General features: G+C 40.8%; 1 protein-coding gene across 1 annotated transcript in view; it reads left to right on the top strand.

Annotated features, from left to right (window-relative positions):
- The window catches only part of LOC135932478 (NACHT, LRR and PYD domains-containing protein 12-like), a 67,281-nt gene that overhangs the window by 25,005 nt on the left and 23,224 nt on the right, over positions 1-19,052 (top strand). The window contains exons 7-8 of the mRNA XM_065469961.1: positions 4,523-4,699; positions 14,701-14,874. Coding sequence (XP_065326033.1) covers positions 4,523-4,699; positions 14,701-14,874 — 351 coding nt within the window. The remainder of the gene's footprint in view (positions 1-4,522; positions 4,700-14,700; positions 14,875-19,052) is intronic.

The following is a 19,052-nucleotide window of genomic DNA, read 5'->3' as shown; positions in this document are numbered from 1 at the left end:
TTTGACTTTCTGCGAGACAACAGTCGTCCGCTGGCTAAAAAGGTTTTCCAAATACCTCCACGTGATCAAGCCTGGATTTAGAAAAGAACAGCAAAAAAATCTGCACCTCCTGCTTCACATGCAATTTATGTTTGTGTGTTCAGAGGCAGCGGCGAGAGGCGGGACCTCGACTCATCCAGCTGGAGAGCCTTATCAGGAGGCGTTGAAAATTAACTCTGCTCTTCCAGGGCACCCTGCAGACTCAGCTGCTGGCAACAGCGTGGGAGTGCGGCCGTCGCTGGGATGATGTGAACGCCAAACAGGAGTCCATCACAGGTCGACTGCAGGTATGTGAGTCAGACCTTCTGAGGAGGGTTTCAGTTTTCTCTCTTCTTTATAATTGACCCTTGTTTTCTCTCTCTCAGCTCCTTGTCTCAGAGTGGGAGGGATTTGAAGCACAAAGGGAGGACCTTGTTGTTTGGTTGGCTGATATGTATGTCCACCTGAGTGAGGTTGACCAGCTGACAGGAAACGCCTGTGAAAAGCTGAAACAACTGCAGGTGTTGGGGTTGTTTTGATGTGACGCATATTTGATATGATACATACGTCAGAGACATTGTCCCAAACTGGACAAACAAAGAACCATGAGTCCAACATGAAACTTACCTTGCATAAGGTAAGGCTGAAGTTCATTGATAATTTTAATCAAAAACTTATATTTTTACTGAACATGCAAACATCTGCTGATGAAAATGTCTTGATTTATTGGTCTGTTATGAAGCTATTGCGATTTCTAATGTGTTTTATCACTTTCTGATGTTTTATTAATTAAACAATACATGTATTAATTGTTGTGTTATCTATATATATAGTATTTACATATATTTATTTATAGTATAGCAAAAATGTTTAATTATTATTGTTTAAATGACTAATATGTGACATGTATTAGTAGTGATGTTGTGCTGAGGGTTAAAATGCCTTTTTGTCTTTTGGTATATTACGAAATGTCAATAAACCATTAATATATGTCTATGCTGTGTTCGTATTTATTTTACCCTACTCAAATTCAATTTATGATACATTTTATTTTGAAAGATTTATAATGGTTCTTTAAAGAACCATTTCAAAAAAGGTTCTTTAAAATGTTTTTTTAAAGAACCATTTGAAGGACCTTTTTAAAAATGATTCTTTAAAGAACCATTTTCAAAAAGGTTCTTTGAAAAACCATTAAAGGTGCCCCAAAGAACCATTTCTTGATGGTTCTTTGGGGCACCTTTAAAGGTTCTTCAGTGAACCACTGAAAGAAATGGTTCTTCAAAGAACCATTGTTTGAAAGGTTCTTTGTGGCACCAAAAAAGGTTCTTCTATCAGTCTAAAGAACCACTTTTGGTTCCAGTTGGCACCTTTATTTTTCTGAGTGAAGTGAACTGTGGTGGTGCCTGGCAGGGAAAAGGGGAATGATATGTCTTATTGTACATACAATTATGTATAAGTCTTAAAAAAGGAACAACTAAAAAGTTGCAGCTTAAAAAATGAAATCAGTTTCCATTTATGAGCTCTGTTTGCTTTAAAGTCTCTGATATGAGATGAGAAATGAAGCAGCCAGAGCTTTTTCATGAGTGGAAATCCACTGTGGCTGTGAGCTGCTGCTACAGCCTCCAGATTAGCCAGCAGCTCATCCTGCTCAACATTTTCTCACCAACTTTAATGGAAGTGTGATGTTTTCAGCTGGAGTGATGGTCAGGGTGGCCTCCCTCTCCTCTTCTTCTCCTCTTCCTCTTTCATTTGTAAAGTCACTTCTGCTGCTTTCATTCATTTTGAAGTCCTGTAGCTGAGTTTGGGAGAGACTGACAGCCTCAGCAGCAGAGGGGAGAAAGGCTGTAACACCAACACTTTATTCTACCTGTCACATCATTTTATCAGGAAACATAACAGCTCATGTTTTTACTATGTTTGCCTTGAAGAGCTAAAATGTAAAAAAGTGTGTGTTGGATAATCCGGCCAGGATGAGGCCAAACTGAAATGGGATTAAATGTCTGTCACATATTTGAGCCTAATTTAAAAACATCCTTCATAAATATTGAGTAATAACTCGACTCTCATACAGCGAGACAAAGGCTACGTTCACACTGCAGGTATTAATGCTCAATTCAGATTTTTTCATCAAATCAATTTTTTTTGTCTGGTTGTTCACACTACAAACAAAATGTGATCTAGTGTGAATGGTTCACGGCCCGAATGCGCAAAAGAAGATGTCACACACAACGCATTTTGTTTACGGAAGTAAAAATGGGGCTACAGAGCTGGAAGGTGTTGTTGCAGCTGTCTATCAATTTCTTCAGAATTGTCCCCTGTCAGGTCAGGAAAGATGCCCTGGTCAGGATATAATTTGCAACTTCCAAAAGAGCATGCAGACCATTGTAATTTGCAACAGTTTGACTGTAAGTGACAGGAGCAAACATATTGGCAGAGTGGGGAAAATCCCTTTTATAATGGAAATGATTTTGATCTTTTATACATGATTGCATTTGTGCTTATTAAAGGAGGTGTGGCTCCTGGTCAAGTGAGGGTCAGAAATTCTTGGCAGACGTTATGATCGGCCAATACATGGTGAGGATGACAGGAGCTCTGAAAGGAATTGCAATACACCTGCTTACATGTCATATTTTTCAGTTATTTGATTATCCTTTATTACTTATATTCTTTAGAGTTAAGTTTTAAGTTTTAAGAGTTAAGCAGTTTCATTTATGGTTTGAGTAGTATCATTTGAGTGTGACATTTAGTCTAGAAATTACACATATAGTTTTAGCTGTGTACGTGCAGGGGCCTTCTGTCTCAGGATGTCTGTGGGTGTGAGGTGCAGAAGGGGTCATGACATCATACACAGAGCACACACACACACACACACACATACACCCATATACAACCACAGGAGTAGAATCATTTTAGTAGGTTAGAAGTTGAGATGTGTTTTTGCTGTAACCACAAGTGTGCCGAGGCTGTCAGTTGAGACAGGAAGACGCAAGATATGTCATCGAGATAAGAATCGTTTGTGGTACAACACCTGGATGGAGACGAGGCGCGATGTTCTTTTAAACTGTGTCAAAAGTTAACTGAACAGTTGTGGTTTTGATTTGACGTATGCTGTATTGAATCTGCCTGGCAACAGGAAAGGGAGGCTGTACTACTTCACCCCTATAAAGCCTTTGTTATGAATCTTGTCAGTTAGTTGTCATGTATTTAATATATATTCTTAATGCTTATTTGCTGATTATATTGTTTTATGTACTTTAATAATGAAGGCTTGTAAACCAAGGCCACTTTTGACTTACAAACTAAGTGCTCAGCCAGACTGAAAAACAGGAAGTCCGTGTGCAGCTGTATAAGTATATTAATAAATACAGGAAGCTAGACAGAAAACGAGGAAGCTACTGACATATAAAGAGTTGTTTGTATCGAAATTGAAACTGTGTGTGACGTCTGAAGTACCTAAATAACACCTATATGAGACTCATGTTGAGCTTCTAATGTTAGAGTTTCTGCAACTGGCTTTGGGCTGTGCAGGGCTCTCTCTCTTCCGGAAGATGATTGAATAAAATATAGAAATGTTTTGACCACTCTGAGTCTGGTTTTCTCTGTTCTATCATGGGGATCAAAGAATCGGGTTTAATAGTCGGATTTGAAAATATCGGATTTGTGCTGTTCACACTGTCATACCATGATCGGATATGGGTCGCATAGGGTCAAAAAAGTCGGATTTGATGCGCTTTCGCCTGCAGTATGAACGTAGCCTAAAATGCCTTTAAACATCAGCTTATCCTGCTGATCCAAGTCCAACACTGAGTTTGTAAAAACATGTTTGTCAATCATTTTGTTTGGTTTGTGAGGAAAATGATTCAATAACTTGCTGCTAATACACAACATTTCATCATATTTCCTCATAACCCTCTTTTGTCTGACCATTTGATCCCATTTGAATTTCCAACAAAGGATCCACAGAGTTTGGTGAAAATAATGACAGTAGATGTTTGTGTGATGGAAGCAAATGAGTGTGTGATGTTCTTTCAGTGTTGCACTTTGTAGACGCTCCCTGAGCACTGGTCTCACAGCCAGCTGCACATAGAGACCAGTGTTGTTAGTCCAGGTCAGAAGATGACTTGTTGGAATGAAAATGAGCTTGTAGTTTGTCTGCTTTAATCATGTGACTGGAAAAAGGTCTTGGACTTCAAATATGTCCGTTTCTTTCACACTTCACCTTTAAAAGTGAAGCCATGTGGTTCCTGGAAGGAAAAACACGACTTTTTCAAGTCTTTGTCCTGTTTTTATGATAAATGTACGACTTTAATGTGAAACATTCAGAGTTTTTTCTCTTGTTGTGTTTGTTTGAAGCTGCTTCCTGTTGGCTTCAGCTGTTTGGAGTTTCCATTTTCTAAACTTCTACATTCTGAACCTTCTTCAGCTCTGAACAGATGATGAAACACTGAATGATTTCAAGCTCACACTTTGTCTAATAAACTTACATCTTTCATTCTTTATACAGATTGTGGGACTGTGGTTTGTCAGAGATCAGCTGTGATTATCTGGCAGCAGCGCTGAAGTCCAACCCCTCCCATCTGAGAGACCTGGACCTGAGCATCAACTTCAACCTGCAGGATCCAGGAGTGGAGCATCTGTGTGGTTTCCTGGAGAGTCCAGGATGTGGACTTGAAACTCTGAGGTCAGTCACCATGTTTTAGTTGTGCTGAGATGGATATGATGTGGGTCTGTAGGTCCACAGCAGGGCTCTAGACTAACTTTTTGACATGGGCGCACCGGTACGCCTAACTTAAAAAATTTAGGCGTACCGGCACAAAAGTTAGGCGCACTCAAATTTTTCAACCGCTTTGCTTAACACCGCAGTTTTACATGTGCACCTTCTTTGGGGGGAGGTCCATACAGACAATATTCATTTCTAAATTATTAACTAACAATGTTGTGCTTAAAGTGCTTTGTCAATATTGTAGAAAATGTTAAACTTAATCATCATCTTGGCCTCCTCTGACGACCTGTTTGCTGTTGCATGCTGCTGAAAGGCAGTGGGGAGAGGGGACACTTGGGCACTGCATTTATTGCAGCATATAATGTGTTTTCTGGATACACTGCTGCTTTTTCAGCATTCACAGATTGATGGCACTGTGTCAGAGCACTGGCTATGAATTTCAGATGGATCAGTCCTTAACTTAACAAAAAAGTTATCAATAGTTCTTTTCATCTTTTCTTATTACCCACAGCTACATCCACTTCTGTCAGGCCTAGGCTGCTCACTAGGGCTGGGTATCATCACTGATTTCTATAATCCATTCGATTCCGGTTCTCAAAGTCCTGATTCGATTCAATTTAGCCTCAGACAGTCAGAAATATTATAATTCTGATCATTTATCAGTATTGACACTTGTGAGACTTCATCAGAATTGTGAACATCACAGCAGATGCCTTTGTGTAAAAGTAACTGAGAATAAAACACAGAAAAACATGAAGGAGATTTTCCTGGTCTGGCGTTTTATAGCAGATAACCTTAAAAATATTCTGCAATATTCTGCAATTTTGCATAATTTTAAGAAGTTTAAATTTCTTCAGTATTGAACAGCAGAAATTAGGCTTTGTTGTCGGACGTCATTTACATGAAAAAAGAAAAAGACAGCGCTGTAAACAACGGTAGACTGGTGGGTAATAAGCGAATGAATAATCCAGAAAACAGAGATTTGAGACGGGAAACTGTTCTTGAAGTACACTCAGGGAGCTGTGTAGGAAGTGTAATTTTTATCGTGGGGAAGCAAAACAGCAAAAGTCAGAGGGAATTCATGACGACATTGATCAAATGTGAAGCGCAGTTTGCTGCTTCTTTTTGGCTCGGCGAATTTTGGTTGGAGAGACAAAACCTGCAGCTCAGAATCAGCGCAAAAAACCGTAAACACAGCGCGGACCCGACGCATCAGAATCGCTAAGCTCCGACAGCGTGTAAGTCTGCGGGCCGTCCGGTGAGAAAGCCGAGAAAGACAAAGCTGATTCTGATACGTCGGGTCGCTCTGTGTTTACGTCTTTGTGTGGAATTCGTTAATGAATTGATATAGTTTATTAAAGCTACTCACCTCCCTCTTCTACCTGCACTTTCCACTGGACCACGGCCAATCAGAGAGGTCCCGCCCCTGACTATCTCTGATTGGTTTAGTCCACGATAGGGGCATAATGTGTGTCTGCTGTTGACAACATGGAGAGTTGCAGAGATTTTTTTTTGTTACCCAAACAGGTGCGACCAAATGTTGGTAACAGTTGGTCGCACTGGTGCGACCAAATGTTTTTTTTTAGTCGCACCACGGAAAAATTTGGTCGCATTTGCGACCATATTGGTCGCACTCTAGAGCCCTGGTCCACAGACACCTCTATACAGGAAGTCTTGTTCTACTCTTTGTAGAACTTCTGATCCTTGACCCTCTGACTCAGTAGGTAATGCAGAGTTCTGAGCTGATATGGGTGAGGGGACTCGGGCAGCCTGACACACTTGATGTCCATGTCTTCCCTGCTTGTCCTGATACAAATAAACATGAGTAGCCTTTGCAGGTGAAATGTTATCAGTCACACCTGTTAGTGAAGCTCTCTTCTTCTCTTCTCTTCTCTTGTAATGCTTGTTAAACTAGGATGGTTTAAGCCAAAAATCGATTCTGGCTTGGATAACGTGAAATCGATTCATTAAAATCCTGAATCGATTTTTTAATCTAAATTTATTTTCTCCAAAAGTTGATTCTGTTCATCTGGACATAGCGTTTTGTGGGAGAAACGTTTCGTCACTCATCCAAGTGACTTCTTCAGTCTCAGCTGACTGCAGGTTTCCCCAAACCTTATAAACAGTACATTTGCATAATGACTGAAACCAGCCCACTGAAGGAACAATGGGCTGTGAGGTCAGTTCCTTAATCATAATTATGCACATTCCCATGACCATTGATCAACAATCACTGACCAAAACCCACTGATCAAAGAACACTGATCAATGGCCATGAGTACCATTCACAGAGAGTTGGGGAATGGCTGCAATCACAGCGTTGTAAGATGGCGAAAGATGTACCCTTAGGCCCCCTCCTCGATTCAGAGATGGTCTTTCCCTTTTCACGTAAATGGCCTCCTTGACTCCGCGCTCAAACCAGCGTTCCTCCCTGTCCAGGATGTGTACATCCTCATCGTTGAAAGAGTGTCCACTGGCCTGTAGGTGTAAATAAACTGCAGAGTCCTGGCCTTCGCTAGAGGTTGTTTGGTTTCCCCGATGTATAAATCCTGGCAATCCTCCTGGCACTTAACAACATACACTATGTTACTCTGTTTGTGTCGGGGGACCCGATCCTTGGGGTGGACCAGTTTTTGGCGCAGCGTGTTTTGGGGTTTATAAGCCACAGAGACGCGGTGTTTAGAAAAAATGCGTCTCAACTGTTCCGATACTCCTGACACATATGGGATCACTACAGGTTTTCGCCTGGGCAGCGGTTGTCCTTCTCTCCTGGATCGACTGGAGCTTTCTTTAGGTGCCTTTCCCGCTTTGACAAAAGTCCAGCTGGGATAACCACATTTACTCAGGGCCTTCTTGATGTGATGTTCTTCTGCTTGCCTGGCCGCTGTGTCAGTGGGGATTCTTTCGCCATCTTACAACGCTGTGATTGCAGCCATTCCCCAACTCTCTGTGAATGGTACTCATGGCCATTGATCAGTGTTCTTTGATCAGTGGGTTTTGGTCAGTAATTGTTGATCAATGGTCATGGGAATGTGCATAATTATGATTAAGGAACGGCTGGTTTCAGTCATTATGCAAATGTACTGTTTATAAGGTTTGGGGAAACCTGCAGTCAGCTGAGACTGAAGAAGTCACTTGGATGAGTGACGAAACGTTTCTCCCACAAAACGCTACGTCCAGATGAACAGATTCAACTTTTGGAGATTTACTTTCCTGGATGATTGAGAATGCATCAAGACTAAATTTATTTTGCCTGAAATGCCAGAATCTCAGATGAAACCTCACAAAATTTCAACAACCACCAAACAGCTAAAACAGTAAATGAGAGCAGGAACACGGATTCCGCACAGAGACGTAAACACAAAGCGCGGAGCCGCCAAAACATCAGAATCAGTGAGATGTCGCCTTTCTCACCTGACGGCACGGACACGGTCGGGGCTGAAAGCCGACAGCTCGCTGATTCTGATGTTGTGGCGGGTCGGCGCTTTGTGTTCACGCCCTTTTTGCGCTGATTCTAAAGCGGTTAGTTTTATCTCTCTCCAAACAATATTGACCGAACCAGCAGCAAAAGAAGATCCAAACTACGCTTCACATAAACATCGTCATGAATCTTACTTTTGCTGTTTTGCTTCCACCACGATAAAAATCACACTTCATGCAAAGCTCTCTCTCTCTCTCTCTCTCTCTCTCTCTCCCTCTCTCTCTCTGTACTTCAAGAACAGTTTCTTGTCTAAAAATCTGTTTTCTGCATGATTCGCTTGCTTGTTACGCACAAATCTACCGTTGTTTGCAGCGCTGTCGGAGGCTGTTTTTTTTCCTTTTACATACTTCCGAAAAGAAAACCTCATTTCTGCCGCTCAATAGGCTACTGAACAAATTTAAACTTTTTAAAATTATGAAAAAAGCTTAGCCGTGTCTCTAATAAAACCGCTGTAATGTCAGAGGTAACGTTCATATGTTGATTAATGGTTTTCTTTCGTTTTTGATCTACTGCAGAATATTTTTATAGCTTCCTTTTTATAGATACAAAAATATGTAAATGCACTGATCTGAATTATAATATTTCTGACTGTCAAAATTTCCCAGATTCAAATCGAATTGAATCGAATCGAATTGAATCGAATCGTGGATTGGATCGATTCGGGACCTTGTGAATCGGAATTGAATCGATTCTAGAAATCAGTGACGATACCCAGCCCTACTGTAGATGTGTTCCAGCTCAGTGTTGATTGAAATAATCCAGAGAGTAGGATTCCTTGATGAATGTCACATCTTCTTAAAGTTAAAATCCACCTTGAAACTGTTAGTCTGATATCTGGTCAACCAATCAGGTGTTTACATCATATTCACTGATCTTCAGCCCCACTTTATCGTCAGTCTCTCTCTCTTTCACATCTGAATAATCTTCACTTCACATTTCACTCAGTTCAGGTTTCATTATCACAGGGGTGTCCAAACTTTTTTCACTGAGGGCCACATGCTAAAAAATATAGGAGGGGCTGGGCCACTTACTAGAAATGAATCCAAACACCTTTCTCTGAATGTGTGTAACTTAGTTAAAAAGAGGATTGTATGAGTATACTGTGATTGACAAAGAGTTTAAAGAAATCAACGTGTCCTGTGTGTGCTCTCATTCACTCACACTCACTCTCATATGGCTGAAGTCTGTTTGTACAGAGGCTACCTAATCACACCTTGGCTCGTGTGATTAGGTAGAGGATCAACAGGGGGTTCATTATTATTTTATTATAACCTTTATTTAACCAGTAAAAATAATCCCATTGAGATTAAGAACCTCTTTTTCAAGGGAGTCTTGGCCAAGAGGCGACAACACGTTAAAAATTACAAAGTTACATACATATTGTAAAATAACAATTACATTTTAAACAACAATTTTCTCTGACTCTCTCAATCTAGACTTAAAAGCATTTAATGAAATAAGATCTGCTATCTTCCAATCTTTTTGCATCTTGTTCCATGTGGATGGGGCAGCATAAATAAAAGCCCTCTTTCCCAGTTCAGTTCTGGCAAATGGAACATTACGCAACAAAAGATCGCTAGAACGCAAGCTATAGGAAACAGTGCTTTTCCATGTGAGCAGATCACAAATGTAAGTGGGCATTTGACCAAGCAGGGCCTTATAAATAAAGATGCACCAGTGAGCAAATCTCCTGGAGGACAACGAAGGCCACCCCACATGAACATACAGATCACAACAATGGGTCAAAGCCCTACAGTTTGTAATAAACCGTAAAGAAGCATGATATACTGAATCGATCTTTTGAAGACACTGGGCAGAAGCATTCATATACAGCAGATCACCATAATCTAAAACAGATAAAAATGTAGCATTTACAAGACGCTTTTTTGTCTCAAAAGAAAAGCAAAATTTGTTTCGAAAGAAAAAACCCAATTTTAATTTGAGTTTTTTCACAAGATTGTCTATGTGAGGTTTAAAGGTCAAAGAATCATCGATTAGAAAGCCAAGATATTTATACGTATGGACCACTTCTATGAGGTCACCCTCAAGAGTGGACACCACAGGGACAGTTTGAGAAGAATTCTTCATGTTTGAAAACAACATTAGCTTGGTCTTATCAGCATTAAGAACCAATTTCAGCTCCAGAAGTGTGTGCTGAACCACGTCAAAAGCTTTCTGCAAGGATTGTATTGCTATTTCGAGGTTTGAGCCAAAGGAATAAATAACTGTGTCATCAGCATAAAAATGCATACTGGCATTGGACACATTTTGTCCCAAGTCATTTATATACATGATGAACATCAGAGGTCCTAAGATTGAACCCTGTGGCACCCCAGTGTGAATATTCAGAAATTCTGAGCACAGATTTTCACATTTAGTGCATTGAGTCCTGTCACTCAAATAATTAGTAAACCAGGAAACAACATGTCTAGACAGCCCTAACGAGAGCAGCCTCTGCTTTAAAATGGCGTGATCCACAGTATCAAAGGCTTTTGATAGATCAATAAAAAGAGAAGCACAGTGCTGTTTTTTATCGACAGCAACAAGTATGTCATTTATCACTTTTGTGGCAGCCGTGACAGCACTATGCTGTTTTCTAAACCCAGATTGTAGTTTTGAAAGAATTTCGTTAGAGTACAAGAACTCTTTTAATTGCTCACTAACAAGAGATTCAAGGACTTTTGCCAAAACACACAAGTTTGATATTGGCCTGTAGTTAGTCAAAATGGCCGGGTCGCCTCCTTTTAATATTGGCGTAACAAAAGCAGACTTCCAGACAAGTGGGATTTCATTATTTTGAATTGAAAGATTAAAAAGGATCGTAAGAGGTTGTGCAATATAATCAGCTGCTATTTTCAAAAAATAGGGCTCTATTAAGTCAGGGCCTGGGGGTTTCCTTTGATCTAAGGCTTTAAGAGCTTTATGCACTTCCTGGAAAGAAAAAGGAGAAAACTCAAAAAACTCACCAGAATATATTTGGGGTTCTATGCAAGGAATCGTGGGGGTAGCTCCCACAGTATTAAATAGAAACCCAGCATCTACGAAGTGCTTGTTAAAACTGTTTAAGACCTCATGCCTGTCATAAACTGGGACAGAGTCTTTCAGGATAAATTTTGGAAGAGCCTGTGATGTTTTATTTATAGATAAGGACTTAATTACTTTCCAAAATTTCTGAGGGTTATTGAGATTTTCTGAAGTAACAGATAAATAATATTCTGATGTAGCCTTCTTAATAAGTGTCGTACATTTATTTCTTAATTTCCTAAAGTCTAACCAATCAGTCAGGGAATCACTTTTTCTAGCTTTTGCCCATGCCACATTACGCTGGTGGATAGACTCTGATAGTTCCGATGAGAACCAAGGGTTTACCCGTCCCTTAACCCTAAATTTTCTGATAGGTGCATGCTTATTTAAAATCTTCATAAAAAGTTCTTTAAAATAATCCCAGGCCAAATGAATCTCTGGTATCAGATTCAGGTATTCCCAGTTTGCCATAGACAAATCATAATGAAACGCTTGCTCATTAAATATTTTAAAATTTCTTTTATAAATAATACGCGGTTTACATTTAGGGATTTTAGTGTTCCTACAGGTAGCAACTACACAGTGATCGCTTCAATCGTTACAAAACACTCCCAACGACAGAAACTTATGAGGGACGTTTGTTAGAATTAGGTCAATCAAAGTAGATTTATCAGGACTCTTTATATTTGGCCTTGTAGGTAAGTTGACCAACTGGGTAAGATTAACAGAGTCACAGAAGGATTTAAAATCATCAGATACTATATTCAACCAGTCCCAGTTCAAGTCTCCTGCCATTAGAAGTTCATTGTATTTTAATTTAGACAGAAGATGTTTTAGAGTTACTAAGGTTTCCTTTACAGCAGACGGAGGCCTATAGCACCCAACAGCTGTTATAGATAGAGACCCTACTATTTTAATATCCAAAGCCAAGAATTCCATTTGTTTAGGAATAGATACAGATAAAACAATGGATACTTCATATCTTGACTTAACATAAATTGCTACGCCTCCACCTTTCCCAGGCCTATCTGTGCGATAAAGATTGTATCCCGTTATGTTAATGTCATCATCTGTAATAGATTTGGACAACCAAGTTTCGGAAATAATCACAATATCCGCGTTTGTTGATTTCACCCAAATTCTGACCAGGTCCATCTTATGTAATAAACTGCGTACATTTAAGTGAACACATTTTAACCCTGGCTGAGATTTAAAATCAGCAGGGGTCTGGACACTTTTCAATTCAGGTCCTGGATTTGATTGTACATCTCCAGATATAAGTAAAAGTAAAACAATCATCATTAACCTTCGTTTCATATTACATTTAAAAGCATAACCATACTTTGCAGATGCTGACAGCAAATACTGCTTTTTCTTAAATGAAAGTGAAAGTTTATACAAAACAAGGGAACCTTGTAATTTGGGTAATACTTCATATCGATTTAAACTAGCAACCAGAGCCAGTTGAAACATTGGTAATTCCAGATGCACTGCTACAGTTGACCTAGTGCCACTGAAATAAGTTTCACCCATAATCAACTCGTGTTTTGCAGTTCTCACCCAAGGAGCACCGCAATGTCCAAAGTCCCAAGCCACGAGTACACACAATAAAGCTTCGATGAGTGTCCTCGTCTTCATAATGATAGCCCAGAGTCCAAAACGGGGGTGAATACAAAAGTCTCCAACCTGTTTGCTCCAAATACGTGCAGAGGTGAACTAAGCAATCCGGGGATCAGATGGAGGTGCATCGTAGCAGACTCAAGCCCGGCCTGTTTGCTGCGTGTCCGGACAAAAATAGTGGCTTCCAGCCTGTTTCCTCTGCATCCAGGCAGTATAGCTTCCAGGCAGTATAGCAGTCTTCGACCTGTTTGCTCAGAGGCCAGGCGATGTAACCAGCTCCGGCCTCGTTAGCTTCAAAACATAATTAGTGTAGCCGGCTCCGGTCTGCCAGCTCCAAGACCGGGAAATGCAGCGGGCTCCAGGCCTGAAATTGCTCCAAGTTTGGGAAACTTAACAGACCCCGGCCTGTTAGCTGTTAGCTCCAGGTCTAATAGACGCAGTAAGCACCGGCAGGCTCCGACCCGTCAATCCAAAGTCCAGATGGAGACGGACACGGTGGACACAGGTTTGCCTACCCAAAGTCAGTATTTAAATCGGCCCGCTTAATCCAAAACCCTATTTTCCGTCCAGAGAGAGACGCTACGCCGAGAGTTTACGTGTCGCCATCTTGGATTCTCTTCAAAATGACCCCCTTGGCAGACTCTCCCATAGGGCTTAAATCTGGGACTCTCCACCATTTGACCCCAGAAATAAATAAGCTACTTGGCTTAGAGGTGAAATGTCTTCAAGAAACTTAAAGAAGTCCAGATGCCTTTTTTTCTAAGCTCTTTAGATGACTGCGAACCTTCACAGACACCTCATCAGTGTCACTCTCAGAGCTACCAGCCCTTTCCTAAAATCACAAAGCTCTTCTTTGAAATCAATGATATCAAAGCTGGAATCAAATGAGTCCAAGTCTTCTGCTGATTCAGCATCACATTCATCTTTTGTCCTTGTTCTGCATCCCCACCATGGACTTCATTCCTTTCCAAGCCAGTCTTCAGTGTCCTTTATTCAACTTATGCTCTGCTTTACTTTTAGACCTGATTTTAGCTGCTTTATCTCTCTTTCAACAAGTTTCTGTGGCTCGATCTTTTTCTTCTCTCCCTCATAGCAAGACAGCTTCTTCTGCCTGAGAACACGTTTGAGTGATTACCTAATACAGGGATGCTTATTGGGGAAAGCAGTTTGTGTTTTCAAGGTAATCACCATTTTTCCCAAAAAGAAAGGTAAGTAGAAATAGATGATCTAAATGAGAACATGAGCCTTTAAAAAGGCTCTTCTGAGGCTGCTGCCAGTGGTCAAAGCCTCCAACAAAGCTCTGTAAGTACATACGTGATCATACCTTTACTTTTTAAATGTTTATTCTAGTTAACACACATCAGGTGTGAACAACTAACATAAAATATTAAAAAAACTAAACCAAAGAAGTAATGACTGCTGACGTCTGAAAAGTCTAAGTAATCATCAGTACTCACTTTGTTCAATACTGAATACATTGCAGCAGAAATTGTCCACATTTCTGAAATATTTCTGAGTGTAACTGTTACCAAAGTGCAATTTAGACCTGTCCTGTGGTTGTTATCTAAGTGATAGTCATCAATTCTACTAAAACGAATATAAAATAAAGAAATTTGACATATTGTGTTGATACCAAAAGCACGCTAAACAATTCAGTGTTGTTTTACTGCTCTTCTCTCTTCATTTCTTCTCCTCTGATTCTCTCCGCATGTTGCTCTGCATCAGTGCTCAGTTTCCTGACAAAAACTAAGATTAAATATTGCTAAATATAATAGTATCTCATAACACTTCACCATAAGTGTCTTTTTTTAATGGTTTATCTGTTATTTTTCAGACTGAATCACTGTGACCTGTCAGAGAGAAGCTGTGAAGCTCTGTCCTCAGGTCTCAGCTCTAAGTCCTCTAATCTGAGAGAGCTGGACCTGAGTAACAATAACCTGAAGGATTCAGGTGTGAAGCTTCTGTCTGAAGGACTGAAGAGTCCACACTGTACACTGGAAACTCTCAGGTGAGATCAAGCATTGTTTTTTTTCTTCAACTGACAGATTTAGCAAATTAACAATAAGGCAGTCCTCTAATAAGAGGAGATGTGGAGGTCTTCTGAAGTGCAACATACTCTTGTGTTGAAAAGTTCTAAAACAGGAAGTAGTTCCTGGGTAGTTCCACAATGGAAAATGGCTGAAAATAAAAATGGGTATCACTTTAGCCAGCTCCTAATTTTATCAGTTCTACTCTCAGCGTCTCCTATATATCTCCTATATAAATTTTGCACTCAGCTTTGTGGTCTCCAATATCGCTGAAATCCAGCCAGATGCTGCTCATTTTGCCTTTTCACTCTTTCCTGACACGCTTGCATTTTAATACAGCTCCCATTTCTCTGTGTACCTGGTCTATACCACTACCCTTGCTGTCTATGGGACATCTCTGTCTTCTTTCACATAATGGTATGATCCCAGTCTGTCTCTTAAAGTGTTTGGCCACATGGTTTGCTCATCAGAATAAAATCTCAGCCGTGCTCACATTGATTATCAGCAAGCCTGAAGAGTCATCAGTATTTGACATGTGAAATTATCTCAAGGGGTGGATTTGGCCCACGGGCCATATGTTTGACACCCCTGGTTTAGACAGTCTAGCATTGAATGTTCTAGTGAGTTAGCTCCAAGCTAACTATCAAACCAGCTAAGTAGCAGACCAGCTAACTAGCAAAACAGCTAACTGCAGCCACAAGCTGCAACTGCATCTTTCTAACAAGAGCGTCAGACATTCAGACTGGTTTTCTTTGTGGATGATGATGTATTCTCACACTGATCCTTCATGGTGATGCTGCCATCCACCCACTGCTCCTGGATTCCTCCTCATCATCTCCATCAGCCCTCACAATACTCCACCTTCATCAGCTTCATGTTCAGGAGCCTGGATGGACAGTAATTCTTTCCATGGGTTATGGTGGGACATTGAGAGCTGAAGTCAAACAGGAGTAAGAAATGAAAGACTGATTCAATTCTATTTAGTCTTGTGATGTGCAGCTTTGTTCAGAGCATTAAGGCCCAGCAAAGATTACTGAGGTCACAGAGTCACTGATGAAACCTGTGTGCTTATAGAAACTGAAACCAGATGAACCAGAATAGAAGGACATTAAAATGAAGTGTCAGCTACACAAAGGCAAAGCTATTCAGTTGTTGGTGTGAGTTATTTAAATGGAGGATGGAGTCAGACTTTAAGCTGCTGGACTCAGTCACTATATCCTGTTCTCCTCATAGAACCTGGATACACAGACTCACCTGTGACACAGTGACACACAGTGTGGGCTACACACACATTAGAAAGTGGATCAGTCACATGTGTACAGTCATTTGTTGTGCTGGGAAACCATGAACACTTTGAATCACCATTAATGGCTTTGTTACAGCAACATTCAATCATGAGTTCAAAAGTAGTGTATTGTGTACTTATTTTAATAGTACTGCAGTATGAGAAGTGCAACATTCAGTGTGCAGAAACAAATTAGGTGCTTTCTAACAGCAGTATTCCCTTTAACACAGCAGTAGTTCAAATATTTCTGTCAGTCTGAGCTGAAATATGAATCTAATCAAATATCAAATCAAAGTTCTTTGCCTCTGCCAGGACGTCAACATTTGATCTAGTTTGTTCCAAAGTTCCCCTCAGAGTCCAGAGACACCAACATACCTTTGACCAACAGCACCGAGCCAGCTGCTAAGACTCACAAGCTGATGATAAAGAAACTCTCTTCTTCTGTACAATATGAGCAGCAACAGAGAACAAGCTTTCACAGGTACAGATGTTACAGCTGTGGCCAAGTACATGTGCTGCATGTTTGGAGCAGCACTCTAATGGACAGGCCTCTGTACTGATGGTGGGCTCTGCTCTGTATCCACCACACTGTTCTCAGCTGAGTCTTCCTCCTGTTCACACTCTGATGAAGCACCAATAGGGCCAACTTTTTCTCTGGTGGCTCGGATGTTGTTGCTTCCACAGGTTTCCCTTCAACAACCCTCTGTTCCTGCAGTAAGTTCAGTAAGATCTGGGTAAACACTTGAGCTCCTTGAATCTGGCTCCAGTGCAGCAGCAGTTTTCACATATACAATGTTGGCATTTTGCTTGCGTGTCTCCAGGTCTGTTCTGAATGTAGACTTGAATTTGACCACGTAGGCGGGGTCATCATCTGAGCTCTCCATCACCTGAGAGAGATGACAAAACACAGAATCACAGAGCATGAAAACCAACTTTTCTCCTCCCAGAGGTTCAGTCACAGACCTGCAACAGAAACAAGAATCAAAGATTCAGATGACGCAGAGCATTCATGTCCTTATATACACAAACATGTCTTCTACATGTTCATGCTGTATTTACACACACATACAGAGGCTGTTTGTCTCTCACACACAGACAGGACTGAGAAATACATCATGTTAAATATACCTGCAGGGTTCCAGCTGTGCACGTTGTCCCTGTTAGCTGTGATTGCCATGGCAACCTTGGTGTTGTGCGCGATGCAGGGACGTGTTCAAAGGCAGACGTCTGGCAGCAGCATCATATTTGATGCACTATCTGTACTGAGTGTGCTGACTTTATTTCAAATGTCCCACTGCTGTGCAACATGAATCACATGTTCTGCACGTTTCTGTAGCTCCCAGGTAACCATGGTTACCCAACTACCCCCAGTATTCTCCAGAGAGACCAACAGTTGGTTCACGTTGTAACGCTGTGGCTTTCGTAGTCTCTCCTTTTTCTACAGCTCATGTGTTCTTCTTGTGATGGTGCGTCTTGAGGCTCATACATGCCGTCATTTGTTGATCCTAAGAACGTTCCTCAGACCGACTTCTTCAATCAACACTAATCGGCCTGCAGTTTGTAGCTACTCACCTCACTGTGGCATTTGTTAGCTTGTCTTTGGTTTATCTAGACTCCTCCCACAAGCTGATCCAACGTAGTCTGCCCAAGCCTCCCACCTCTGTTTGTTTGGGTTTGTTTGCTGCCATCAACAGCGTGTAATGCATTTAAGTGATACTTCAGACATGAAGTACTCCGATGATAAAAACTCAACTTTGCTTCCAGAGAACTTTAGTTGTATCAACACTGCCCTCTGGAACAGTTTAAAATGAACATGTCAAAGATCTGTACCTGTCTCCATGTTTCTGTCCCCGCTCGTGGCTTTTGTATTCAGAAGCCAGTGAGCACTTTCACAATAATCATGATTTTAAAAACTGTGATTAAAATAATTGCTAACGTTAATCAATTAATGAGTTAACGAGGTAATAACAGGTTAACTTGCACTAATAATTAGACTTTGGTGACAAACTGATGTGATCTCCATGTTTCCTTTGTTGGACTGTGGGCGAGTGTCAGAACTGAATGTACTGAGTAACACTCAGTGTTTAAATATGTGTCAGTTCCAGTTTTAGAGCTCTAAAGTGCAGCTATCATGTTAGGAATATGTTAGGAATAGACAGAAACACTGAGGTCAAATCTTTATTTTACCACTCGCTGCATTCTTGATGTTCATGAATTCAGCAGGTTCATGATTGTCTGCAGCATTAATCTCATATTTCCATCTAAAGTGTTGAATTTGACTGTTTTATTTGATGTTCTTTATGATCTCTGGCACCAGTTCATCTGTAGGCTGAGCTCAGTCCATCCATTTAGTGAAATGATGTTTAAAGGTCTCCTTGTTCTGTGAGCGTGCACAGATCCTGAAGTTCCTGGGTTAACAGAGAAATGATCATCACTGTGATGATACTCATCTCTGACTGGGATTTGAGGTTTTGTCAAAGCAGCAAAGAAAGCCTGGCTATGTTGGACTGGGTGTGGAAGCAGCTCCCAGTTTGAGTTCAGGAGACAGACACCCTCTCTACTTTGAAGATCAGCTTCAAACTTTCCTTTTTGATAAAGCTTATAGTTGGAGCTGGATCAGGTGACCCTGAACCATCCCTTAGTTATGCTGCTATAGGCTCAGGCTGTTGGTGGACTTCCCATGATGCTCTGCTTTCTTCTCCCCTCTTTTCACTCCTGATGCTTTTATATGTCACTACTTTTGTCTTCTCTCTCCTTAGTTTGTGTTTTGTTCTTGTCTCTCTGAGCTCATCTCTTCTCTTTCCCCTCACCCTGCAACCAGTCATGGTAGATGCTCCTCCTGGAGCCTGTTTTCACTGGGAGGATCTTTGTGTC

The sequence above is a fragment of the Pelmatolapia mariae genome, linkage group LG3_W (assembly GCF_036321145.2).
Source record: "Pelmatolapia mariae isolate MD_Pm_ZW linkage group LG3_W, Pm_UMD_F_2, whole genome shotgun sequence".
Taxonomy (NCBI): Eukaryota; Metazoa; Chordata; class Actinopteri; order Cichliformes; family Cichlidae; genus Pelmatolapia; species Pelmatolapia mariae.
Note: the sequence above shows the minus strand (reverse complement) of the source record. Positions and strands in the feature narration are given on the sequence as shown.